Consider the following 13,503-nt stretch of genomic DNA (forward strand, 5'->3'; position numbering starts at 1 on the left):
CTGATTCTTACCTATTTATAATTGTGAATTATAGAGAAATTGAAACCTTGTTAAATTTAGTGAGTTTTGAATTCCACAGGGATGGTACGATTTGTGGATGGAAAGAAGAAAATGGACAGTTTCTTTTTTGCCGGCGACGCTGTCATAATAGTGATATCAATAGTATTGATCTCTGGAAGAATGTTGTTGTATCAGGATCAAGGGACAAAACTCTGAAGGTATTGACTTTTAATACAATATATTGTAACATATAGCCTTAATGATATCCAGTGGCGACCGGTGAATATTTTAAGTGGGGGTACTGCATATACAAAAAAAGAAAAAGAAAAAAACCACTTTTTTTCCCTAATCAGTAACGAATTTATTAATAAATAAATTTACATATTAAAAATTGCTTTATTAAAAATATTTCATCCTCACCACGAACAAACACCAATAATAAAAGTTTCGTATCAATAGCAGTGACAAGTACAAACGAATATCAATGTTAGATCGCAGTGCATTTGTTTTGTATAACAATAATTGAAAAAATATAATTCTTTTCATATTTTCAACAGTGACACTCGGCATAATTCAGCCTTGTATCTATAATAAATAAATAATTATATGTTATTTTAACATATAATTATTTATTTATAATAAATATATGTTATAATAAATATATAACCAATAATAAACGTTTCATATCTCACAGAAATAAGGTGCGTAAGCATACTAAAAATACACTGCTGTTTGAACAGTTACAGTTGGGAATGATGTAATGTGCAATGACAAGAGCAAACGAATATCGGCATTAGATCGCAGTGCATTTGTTTTGTAATCTAAAGCGTTAATCAAACATTTCTAATTATTAACTATTCAATCAATGTCAAAACATAAGCTGTAAGCTTTAACATGTTGAACTGCATTTATATAATGGTGTAAGCATTGTTATTATTTATAAACACAAACAAAATTTAATTTTTTCCTTGGGGGTGCTGTAGTGTCGCAGTGCTTATGTACGGGCCGCCACTGATGATATCGTAAGATAGTCATTCTTTCTGAAAATGCTTTATTGTATTTCTTAGATATTGTTATTATAAAGGCAAAGAAAAATTTTATATAAAAAACTTTATATATCTGCTTAATTATATTTGCTGAATAGCATGACATTGTAAAATGACATAATATACACTGCTCTAAACAAATAGAGTATATTTTAGTTTCTGTCAGATAATTATAAATTTCTGCAAATAATTATAACTATTGGGTACCTTATACATGAATAAATATTTCTTACTTATGGCTAGGGTGTAATTGATGAGATATTGTTTAAATAATCGATATTTATTACAAATTATGTTATATTTGTAAATTATTTTTATAACTTTATAATTTACAAGAAAACCAAAATATCCCCTAATTGTTTTGAGCAGTATATATTAACGTCTCATTTTTATATGCAGTTAATCTATTCACTCAGATATGTATACTTTGTTGTATTTCTTTTTTATATTGATTTATGGAGTCAACTACCATTTGAGATAAAAAATTTTAATATTATTGAAGTACAGGGAGGCCCCGGGTTATGGATGACCCGACTTATGCCGTTCCGTATTTATGAACAGGCTCCCTGGCATACATTCTTACGCCACACATTCCCACAAGCAGTCAGGGCTGTGGAATATGACGTGATGACCTCGAGAGAGAGAGTTCTGGAAGTATTATAACATCTATGATGCTATCAAAAACATTGCTGATTCTTGGGAGGAAGTGAAGCAATCAGTGATGAAAGGGGTGTGAAACAACTGTGCCCTCAATTCTGTGATGATTTTCGTGGCTTCACAGAAGAAGAAGACATTGCCGAAGCCAGAAAAGTTGTGATGGATAGTGGCAATGCACTACAATTGGACATCAATGAAAATGATGTCATTGACATACTAAAGTCAAATTCACAAGAATTAACCAATGAAGACCTTATGGAGATAGAGAAGCAGCTGATAGAAACATAAGAACACGAAGAATTAGAAGATCCAGAGCCAAGAAAGTTTATGACAAAAGAATTAGCTGAAGCCTTTTGTCTCATTAAAGCAGGATTTGCTAAGCTTGAGGAGCAAGATCCTAACATTGAGCGGTTTACAAAGGTTTACCGTGAAGTTAGTGAAAACATCAGCCACAACAAGGCCATTTATGATGAGAAAAAGCCGTGTAAACAATCCAAGGTACCTTTTTCAAGAAACTGACTTTTGTAGTAAGCTCCCCTCCTCCAGTAGCAGAATTAAATCCTGATTCTTCAGCACCAGGTCCATCTTCTCTAGCACCAGAATCTGATTCTGATTCTCCAGTACCCATTCCATCCTCTCCGGTACCATCTCCATCATCATCATCTTCCGATTAATGTTAGCCTACCTTCCTACCTCAAAAATGCCACTTCCAGTAAGTAAGACATTAGGTGAGTGTTAGCCTTGATGCAACATTAGGTGAGTGTTAGCCTTTTTTTTTTTTTCTTTTTTTTTTTCCGAAAATTCTCCTCTCTAAACTTTTTTTATGAGTTTGAATTAAAAGAGAGAGCAAAATAGTTTCTGTAACTTATTATTACAGTACAGGGTGTGTTATTATTACAGTATTACACTATATTATTATTGCCACATATGAGCCATTATGCTATTATTATTATTGTATATGCGCTGTTCATCACGGAACCGAATTACATGCAAAACCGACCTGAAGATGTTCTCAGGAATGTATCTTTTCAGTAACCTGGGAATTACCTGTATATATTTCTGAAGATCTATTCTTATATATTCCAAGAATATATACATCTGTGTACTTATTACATAACAGCAACTAGCGACATATCATTGTAATCTACATTAAGTCTAAAACTACATAATCTTCCTAGTCTGACCTCTTGTGGTAAAAAAAAAAATAAATAAATAAATAGAATACAGCTAATCTTTGTTTTATGCGGGGAAATTTTTTCCAAGAAATTCATGTAAATAAATTTCTGCATTAAATAGGGGATACTGTTTGCTTTGATTGCTCTTATTGATTGAGTGATTTTTTTCCACTTTTTTATAGGCTGGGAGCCTTATTTCTTATTATTTGCATGTTTATAGGTATTGAATTTTGATATACACAATTAACAATTTTTCCGATTCTTGGATGGTTTCACTCTGAGAATGGACAATTTACCGAGATTGAAATTTTCACCCACTTCTTTAATTTTATCCCTATCTTTAAAGATTATACTTATCGTTGAATCGTTTAATGTAAATGCATGTGCGACATCAACAATCTCAAAACTAGGCTCGTTTTATATGATTTTTAGCTTCATATCCAAATTGATAACAGCATGCCTCTTTTTACGTACCAGGTTATCCTCGTTGTTGTGATTTTCCTTCGCCTGTTTTATCGGCATGTTGGAGGTATAATAGAGTACTAACAGCACTGAAAAAGGATTAAAAACTGTTTTAATTCTTTCAGTATTTCACTCAGTTACTGTGACATCTTCAAGGAGTACAAACTGACATTTGTAACACACACACACAAAGGTGACACAACACTAAATGAAACATGTGGATATGATCCTCAAGTCCTACCTAGGTGGGGCACCCTCCATGGGCATTTGTATGAGACCTATGTTGTAAATAAGATCTATGAGGATTAAAGTTTATCAAATTTTCAGAACTTACTTGCATCCATATTTATTTACATTTATTTGATTTCTAAGTGGGGTGCTTAAGGGTCAAAGCTGTATAACTGAGAGGAGATCGCCACATAGTCTTTAAAGGAATGCGGAAAACCGACCAGGACTTCTGATCTAATGTCCAATCCTTACCTTCTTGTGGTGCACCCTGTTGGGTATCTACTTGGATACTGAACGAACGAGGATGGGCTGGCAATTTGGGATTTAACCGACCAAATTGTATTCTTATTGGTTAAACCAAAATAAAAAATGATGGTACGACATGACAAAATTTCATGCCGGCTGGGGCATCCCCCGGTTAAACAAGGCCCCCGTTGTTTTCGCCAGAGAACCAGGGTGAACGGCGAAAAGTCAGCTACTGGAACAAATCTGAAAACAAACCCCAACTCAACATCACCAGCGTTAAAGATCAACATAAGAAGCCTGAATGGCAAAAGAAATGGAGCTAGATGAGGAATTAGATAAGTACCAGATCGACAAAATAGGGGTGACTGAAACAAAAAAGACAAAACTGGTGAGATCTTTCTGAGCAATAAATACAAAATGTTATATTCAGGCAATGACAATCAAGGAAAAGAAGGAGTAGCCATGGTATACAACACAAAATACGAGGCTAATCTTCTTGAATGGCAGTCAGTCTCAAGTTGAGTAATGTGGGCAAATATGAGAATGGGGAACTGGACAATGAGACTTATTTGTGCCTATGGTCCCACAGAAGGTTCTACTAAGTGGAGGAATTTTTTGAGGCTTTAGAAAAAGCAACTGACACAATGAAAAAGGAAAAGTTGATCCTTGTTGGGTATCTAAATAGCAGAGTAGGAAATGATTGTGAGACATACAAAAATATTTTGGGAAAATTTGGAGAAAAGAACAAAGCTAATAATAATGGCAAATATCTGTTGGATTTCTGCTCAGGACATGGACTGGTTATTACTAACACCATGTTCCAACATAAAAATGTACACAAATTCACATGGAGGGAAGTGTACACAAATTCACATGTGGTGAGGTTTTAAAGAGGCAGTGAAGGAAAAGAAGAAAGCATATCAAAAGTTCCGGGCAAATAAGTCAGCTTGTGCTCTTAGAGAATGCAGAGACAAATGTAAGAAAGCTAAACACTGTGTAAAACTAGCTAAACAAAAGTCATGGGAGGACCTGGGCAAGAACATAGAAAATAAATATCAAGAAGGTGGTAAGATATTCTGGAGGTTGTTGAAGAAGTTTAGAAATGGAGGAAAGAGTGCTGTAAAAAGAGTTAGAGATGATAAAGGTTACATGAAAACAGGAGAAAAATATTTCCTTGAAGTATGGAGTAATTAATTTGAAAAACTGCTTAATGAAACAAGTGGTGATGACAGCACAGTGGTAAAAAACACTGACCAGGCATGCAGTCAGGAATACATATCCATACTTGAAGTAGAAAAAAGCCATCAAAAGCTTGAAATGTGGAAAGGCAGCAGGAGTAGATGATATTCGACCAGAAATGCTGAAGTATGGTGGTATAAGAGTCTTACAGTGGCTGCACCGCATAGTTCAGAAAGCCTGGACAGAGGGACGAATTCCCAATGATTGGAGTAAAGCTCTCATATTACCCATATATAAAAAGGGGAAATAAAACAGAATGTGAGAATTACAGAGGTATTTCCCTACTGAGTGTTCCTGGCAAGATCTATGCAAGTATACTTGAGAAACGGTCGAGAAGAATTGTGGAATTAAAACTTGGTGAAGAACAAGCTGGATTCAGGCCAAATAGAGGCTGTCACGATCAGATCTTTACTTTACGACAAATAGTTGAGAATTTGTCGTAAAGTAAATGTGATGACAGCACAGTGGTAAAAAACACTGACCAGGCATGCAGTCAGGAATACATATCCATACTTGAAGTAGAAAAATATAACAGAGATCTGTATTTTAGTTTCATCGATTTGGAAAAGGCATATGACAAGATGCCAAGAGAGAAGCTATTCAATACGCTACAGTTATATGGTGTCAATGGGGCATTATATCAAGCAATACTCAGTCTTTATTTGAGTTGTAAGTCAGCAATTAGAATTGAAGGAAGTACAGGAAGATGGTTTAATGTTAAATCTGGTGTGAGACAAGGATGTACGTTATCCCATCTGTTATTCATTATCTATATGGATCACATTATGAAGGAAAGTGGTATTAAACATGATAGCAAAATTGGAGATGTTAATGTCAGCTCTTTGCTTTATGCGGATGATGTTACACTTCTAAATAAATCCGCTACAAGTCTGCAAGATTCTCTGACTAAATTGAATAGCTGTTGTGATAGATATGGTATGAAGATCAGCAATAAAAAGACAAAAGATAATGAAAATAGGCAGAATCATTGAAAATGTCAACTGTGCTGGCATTTTCAATGATTCAATCATTGTGAATGGAGAACCTGTGGAACAAGTGAAACATTTCAGCTACTTAGGCACAATTTTTACTGAAGATAGTAAATTAAATAATGAAATAGACAACAGAATCAGCAAAGCTGGTATGGTATGGAGTCAATTGAATAAATTCATATGGAATAAGAGAGAAATTAGTCGGGACACTAAATTAGCTGTATACAAGGCAGTGTTCAAACCAGTTTTAACTTATGGATCTGAGAGCTCGGTCAGAAGGAAAACACTTGACCAAAGACTAGAGACCGCAGATATGAGAGTCCTGAGAAAGATTATAGGCGTGAACAGATGGCATCAATGGCAATATCATATTAAAAATGAGAATATTAGGAAAGAACTTGACATTGTCAACATCCAGCAGTGCGTTAGCAGAGCTAATCTCATGTGGTATGGTCACTTAAACAGAATTGGCGAGGAAAGATTAGCAAAACAAGTGTTCTCTGCCAGGTTGGCAGGAAAACGACCCACAGGAAGACCAAGATATAGCTGGATTGATATGGTACAAAGTGCCTTAGACGATAGAAATATAAGATCTGATAATGTTGGAGTCTTGACAGGTAACAGACTGATTTGGAGGAAAATTGTAGATAGGAAGTTAGTAATGATGTAATTTTTTTCATGTAGTACTATCATATCCTGTTGATGATGATGATTTCTAAGTGCAACTGCAAGTTACAAAAACAGTCATCATCAAATTACTGACATGTACACTCAAGGGGAGTACAGGATATGATAGTACTACATGAAATATTTACATCATTACTAACTTCCTACCTACAATTTTCCCCCAAATCAGTCTGTTACTTTTCAAGACCCCAACATTATCAGATCCTATATTTCTATCGTCTAAGGCACTTTTGTACCGTATCAATGCACCTGTATCTTGGTTTTCCTCTGGGTCATTTTCCTGGCAGAGAACACTTGTTTTGCTAATCTCTCCTCTCTCATTCTGTTTAAGTGACAATACCACCTGAGATTAACTATACTAACACATTCCTGATGGTAACAATGTGAAGTTCTTTCCTAATATCCTCGTTTTTAATATGCTATTGCAATTGATGCAATCTGTTCATGTCCCTAATCTTTCTCAGGACTCTCATATCAGTGGTTTTTAGTCTTTCGTCAAGTGTTTTATTTCTAACCCAGCTCTCTCAGATCCATAAGTTAAAATTGGTTTGAACACTATCTTGTATATAGCTAATTTAGCGTTTTGACTAATTTTTCTCTTATTCCATATAAATTTATTTGGTTGACTTCCTAGCATACCAGCTTTGTTGATTCTGTTGTTTATTTCCATATTTAATTTACCATCTTCACTAAAAATTGTGCCTATGTAGCTGAAATGTTTTACTTGTTCTATAGGTTCTCCATTCACAATGCAGTTGAAATTTTCAATGTTTCTGCCCATTTTCGTTGTCTTTGTCTTGTTATTGCTGGTTTTCATACCAAATTTATTACAACAGTTAAGAGTATGCAGAATTGGCAGTGTTATGAAGTGGTTTAATCTAAGTCTCACCTCTCATAAGGTTCCAGGGGAGTGGAAGTGGGTAAAGATAGCTTCATCACAAAAGTATTAATATCTCAGGAGTGGTAGTTAAAGTATTGGAAGAGTTGGTTAAAGGCAAAATCCAGCAGCATATGAATAGGAATATTATACTCTGTGGTGGGCAGCAAGGCTTTGTAAAAAACCTTCGTAAATGTCTTTTCAAAGACCAACAATATCATGGTGTGGCTATTTCTCTTATCTGATTTTGATGTCACTCTAGTAATTTACTCATAATAGAGTACAGCAGAATTGGACAAAGGAAATGGTCACACCATGATATTGTTGGTCTTTGAAGAGGCATTTGACAGAATACTTCATGGAAAACAGTTACAGAAATTGAAGCAAATGGAAATGGATATGAATCTGGTGACATGGATGATGGTGAGTGACTGACAGACAGATGCCAATGAGTAGTATATGGTGGAGTGGAATCGAGGTAAATGAAGATGACTATTAGAGTGATTCAGATTACTCTTTAATTTGCATGTTTATGATATAGGGAATAATTAAAGAGAGAAGAGTATTCAGTTGTTTGCAAAACTGGGGGTGGGGCAGTATTTGTTGAAGGTGATGCAAATCAATTTAATGTTGTAAAATATAAGATTATGCACTTTAGGATGAAAAGATAGCATACTGTGTATCACACTGATGGTACTATAGTGCAGAATTGAAGCAATGGTGGTCAGAGAGTTAACGTTCATAGGACACATTGCAAAAGTTAGCAAATTAGTTCAAAGGATTAATAGAATTGAAAAACACATCAATAAAAAAAGAAAGGGAAGGCTGTAATTCAGCTACATCTACTGTGCACAGATTTGGTCACCTGAGTTTCTTGAAGATCAGGAGGTGGTGGGTGTGTGAGTTACAAAGTTTAGTTGATAGGCAGAAAAGCGGAGGAGGACATGATAGAAACTTTTAATTTATTAAAGGTATTCTATATACCGTATTTTTTGATAGATAACGCGTGCACTATCTATACAAAAAAGTTTAAATTCATTGAAAATGAACATGCGCGGTATACATTTGAAAGGTATGAGAGGTAAATCAAATGTAATAACAAAACTAAGGTAGAAGTATTACTTAATACTTATTGAACATTACACTATTTATATCCAAAAAATTCTTCGTCAGACTCAATATTGAAAGAATCAATTGCGCTAAAAATTTCGTTTGGTATTTCTTCAGCTTCATAATCATTGTCACTGGACACCACTGCATTCCCTTGTGCTTTAATGAAACCATTTCTAACACAGTTTTCACTCGCAGCAGCCCAACTTTCTACAATCCACGTAACTATATATGACGTTCTTTTCATCTGCCCTGTCATGGATGCCATTCATCATCCAGTCTTCCCACTTAGCCCGCAAATTGTCTTTGAATGGTTTATTTACTGCAAGATCAAGGGGTTGGAGTTTTTTTGTTAAACCACCTGGAATGACAGCCAATTTGGAATACTTACAATTGTTTTAACTTCTGCTGTCGTGTGTACCCTACACGAATCCAACACTAACAAAGATTTTGGGTTGAAAGATGCCATTTTTCTCTTTTGCCACACATTCTCCAACCAAAATTTCATAACCTTGGAATTTATCCAACCTTTATCATTAGCAGTAACAATATCTTTGGGATCACAACCTTTTGGAACAGTCTTTCTTTTGAAAATCACCATCAGTGGCAGTTTGGAACCATCTGCAGTTATGCAAAGAACTAAGTAAAGTTAGACCTTTCGTGCCCTGTTGTAGCAACTGAAACCTCTTTTGCTCCCTTCAGATTCACAATCCTAGAACTAGGCATGTCAAAACTTATGGGAACCTCATCCATATTCCCAAAGTGACAAGCATCAACACACACAAGTTTTCTCTCAGAAACAAACGAAATTTAGAAATCCTTTATGTTATTGTTTTATGCAATTCTTTTCGATTCCTGCAACACATGGACAGTAGATATTCTCATACCTTTAGCTCTTTCACTAACAACCCAATCAAACAGTTTTTTTCCTATGGCTGGCCACAAGCATCTTCTAAACCTCATAGCACGTTTTCCTCGTATGTAAACATTTCAGGACTGTTTCAGCCTTTCGCCATTCACGAACACTACTTTTTCTAACACTGAACAATCTACCAGCTTCACGATTCCCTTTTTCCTTTGCTACTTCTATCACTTCACGCTTGAACTGCGCTGTGTAGGATTTTCTCTGAGAAGTACTTGTCTTCCATGTCGACCACTGCTACTAGCAACACACGTGTTTTTAAAGAATTCCTCCGTTCTCTGTCTGTACTTCCTAACTCTACTGCTAGTTGGTGCATGCGTGTTATCTATACAGCAAAAGGAGTGATGAAAATGTTGGGGGGGGGGTGCGTTATCTATAGAAAAATACGGTATATATATATATATGTGTGTGTATGTGTGTGAGGCACCTTTGTCCCCCCCGGTGATGGTGCTGGCACTTTTCACACTTATTTTTCTTTGCTTTTCTTCACATATTAAAGATGATATTTCTGGTTCTTGTTGAGAGGCTTATACGCTGGTTCAACATGATAACTAATATTTAAGGAATCGACAGCGTATACTAAAAATATAAATTAAATAAACTTTAATATATACTTTCCGATATTTCAGCAAACGTCACGTTGCCATCTTCTTGGGAACTTTATACAAAGACACGTGCACACAAGTACTACATAACAGCAAATGAGAACTGAAGCTAGGAAGCTAACGTTTTCCTAAAGTCCTGATGGTGCCCCTGGCAGGCTATATTGGTGGTTCTTGGCCTTTGGGCTGAAGTTCTTCTGATAAATGTTTCCCAAATTTGGGGCAGTCTCATGCATCCAAATTTGTTGAAGTTTGGCATGTTCCTAAGGGCTGAGGCTGATTCCATGAATAGTCTTTCATATTTGAACTTGCTGCGGTGTATGACTGTGGCTTTCTTCCATCTTATTCTGTGGCGAATATCCAGAGCGTGGTCTGCAAGCCCAGAGTGGCTGTACTGGTGAAATCGGATGTAATCCTTGTGTTCTGAGATTCTGATATTTGCTGTCCTGCCTGTTTGGCCAAAGTAAGACAATTTACAGCTGCAAGGGACCTGGTATACACCAGGTAGGTCTAGGGGAAGTGGTTGGTCTTTAGTGGAGCGGATAAGGGATGCCAATTTTCTATGTGGTCTGTAACAAGTGGTTAAGTCATGTTTTCTTAAGATTTTGTTGATTTTTTCCGAGGTGCCTCGGATGTAGGGAATGGTGATGGATTTAGAGTAATCTTTTTTGTGAAGGGGAGGGGATGGTGGGTTGTGGATAACTGGGTTAAGTATTTTCTGGATTTTTTTGGGGGGGGTAGCCATTGGCTGAGAAAGTGTCACAGATGTGATTTAGTTCAGTGAACTCTTTTTCCTGTTCAGTGAAAGAGCTCTTTCACTGAACAGGAAAAAAAAACACTCAAGCATGAATCCTTCATCCTCAGTCATTTCAGGGACCCTAACAAGGCTCTGCCAAATATTGATATCATCGATACGCCTTTTGATAACAGAAGTAAGAAATAAAAGACATGATACCAGTACCAGCTTTTCTAATCATAGCCAATAGGAAAAATGCTCATTCATAGTCTAGAAGGACTAGCAGGTTCATAACAGTTACGAAACTATGCTATGCCGATGTCCTCCTAAAACAAATGTCAACAACATTCTGCAAAACTACTCAAGTACATCGATGGATGGAATACCAATAACAGTCGTACCCCATAAAACATTCAATTCCCGTAGAGGAGTGATCTGAAAATGTGATCTCCTAGATCTTCCTGATGAAGAGACATGTTCAAAGCTTAAAGTTCATTTTTTAAATTATGGATTCTACAACCATGTTAAAATAACTCTCTTTTATTATCCCGATGTTTCGATCTTCATATCAAGATCATCACCTGGAGCATATACAAGACAAGCTGCGTTACATTACAAACTGTAAGCTAGAGAAACAAAGAATTGATCACGTTTTTCTACTGGCATGACATCTAGTGAAAAAAATTACATCAAGCTAGATTTAATTTATGATTACATGAATAAACATTCTTTCTTACAGATAGTTTTCCTTCCAGTAACAGTTATGTCCTATTTTTTATTATTACAATTCTTATTTTTGATAAAAAAATAAAAATTAAAAAATAAAAAATCCCAACAAAAATAAACATCTTTTCTTACAGATTTTTTCTTTAACAGTGATGTCCTATTTTTTTAGTATTGCAATTGTTATTTTTGATTTAAGATCCTGGATTTTCTACAGTCCTATTTATAGTTGTTCTTAGAGAGGAAGGATTCGTGGGACGAATATATGCCTTCCATATGTATGGGATTTTTAGACCATCATTATTGTTCAGATTGGGGTGGTTGATAATGATCTCACAGGCTTCCTGTGAAATTTGCATTCATATCATGTTTTGGTGTAATGTAGACAACTAGTGCTTTTCTAGTCAATTCTGTGTAAGGTGTTCAGGGCATGATCAGAAAGGCCAGCTTCAACATAATTATTATATTGGATGTGTTGTTTATGTTCTTTTTGTCTGATAGGAATTGTGTGTCCTGTTTCTCCTATGTATGGTATGTTGCAGGTGCAGTAAATACGGTATAATCCAGGGTGGGCCAGTGGAGGGAGTGGGTCTTTGGATGAGTTGAGTAAGCTTTTTAATTTTGCAGGAGGTTTAAAGGTTGCTGAGGTTGTATTTTTGTAGTACTCTGTTTATTTTGTCTGATGTCCCTTTAATGTAGGGAATGGTTATAGTTTTATTGTAGTCTGGTTTTTCTTTGTTTTTTTAGTGAGGTTTTGTAGAGAATTCTGTTAATAGTGTTTTGGCTGTACCCATTTTTTTGGAAAGTATTGCTGATCACTTTAAATTCGTCTTTCAGTGCCTGTTCACTGGAGCAGATCTTCAAAGCCTTGTTTTTTAAAGTGTTGATGACACCTAGTTTTTGTGTTGGGTGGGTGGTAGGAGTTTATGTGTATATATATGTATAAAATCCAGGAGCTTAAATCAAAAAGAACAATTGTAATACTAAAAAAATAGGACATCACTGTTAAGGAAAAAATCTGTAAGAAAGAATGTTTTTTTTGTTTTTTTTTTAAATTAAAAATAACAATTGTAATAATAAAAATATAGGACATCACTGTTACTCGAAGGAAAACTATCTGTAAGAAAGAATGTTTATTCAGGTAATCATAAATGAAATCTAGCTTGATGTTTTTTTTTTTTTTTTTCACTAGATGCCATGCCAGTAGAATAACATGTGATCAATTCTTTGTTTCTCTAGCTTACGGTTTGTAATGTAACGCAGCTTGTCTTGTATATTTGTATATGCTCCAGATAATGATCTTGATATGAGGATCGAAACATCAGGATAATAAAAAAGTTATTTTAACATGGTTGTAGAATCCATAATTTTAAAAATGAATGCTGATCACCATCTAACACTAAAAGAAAGGATAAAGATTAAAGGAGTGACGGGTATGAGACGCATCTTGAGCCATAAGAATGGTCACCTGGTTCCAGCCAGAATTATCATCCTTACATTTAATACTCCTAAGCCTCCAACATCTGTATGAAGTAAGGCATCTCAATTGTCCTGTTAAACTGTACTTCAATTGCCAGAAATACAGACTTGCCCAAACTGCTTGTTGTAGCTCTGACTGATATGGTAGTAAAGAGTATGATAACCAATCTTGTTCTGCCAAGAAAGCTAAATATGTGAACTGTCAGGGAGATCATCCGGCATACTCCTATGCATCTCAGAAGTGGAAAGATGAGAAAGAAATACAAAAAATAAAAACAGAACAAAACATGTATCAGGATGCAAGAAGAAAGTTAGCCACCAC

The 13,503-nt window shown here is 35.4% G+C and overlaps 1 protein-coding gene across 2 annotated transcripts in view; it reads left to right on the forward strand.

The window, feature by feature from the left end:
• LOC150092336 (F-box/WD repeat-containing protein 4-like) overlaps positions 1-13,503 on the forward strand; it is a 122,439-nt gene that overhangs the window by 48,391 nt on the left and 60,545 nt on the right. For both annotated transcript variants that reach the window (XM_090415059.1, XM_090415058.1), the window contains one exon: positions 80-218. In XM_090415059.1, the coding sequence (XP_090271185.1) occupies positions 80-218 (139 nt within the window). The remainder of the gene's footprint in view (positions 1-79; positions 219-13,503) is intronic.

Source organism: Typopeltis vanoorti, chromosome 26, assembly GCF_054136105.1.
Source record: "Typopeltis vanoorti isolate ZY-2024b chromosome 26, IOZ_Tvanoo_1.0, whole genome shotgun sequence".
In the NCBI taxonomy this organism is placed as follows: Eukaryota; Metazoa; Arthropoda; class Arachnida; order Uropygi; family Thelyphonidae; genus Typopeltis; species Typopeltis vanoorti.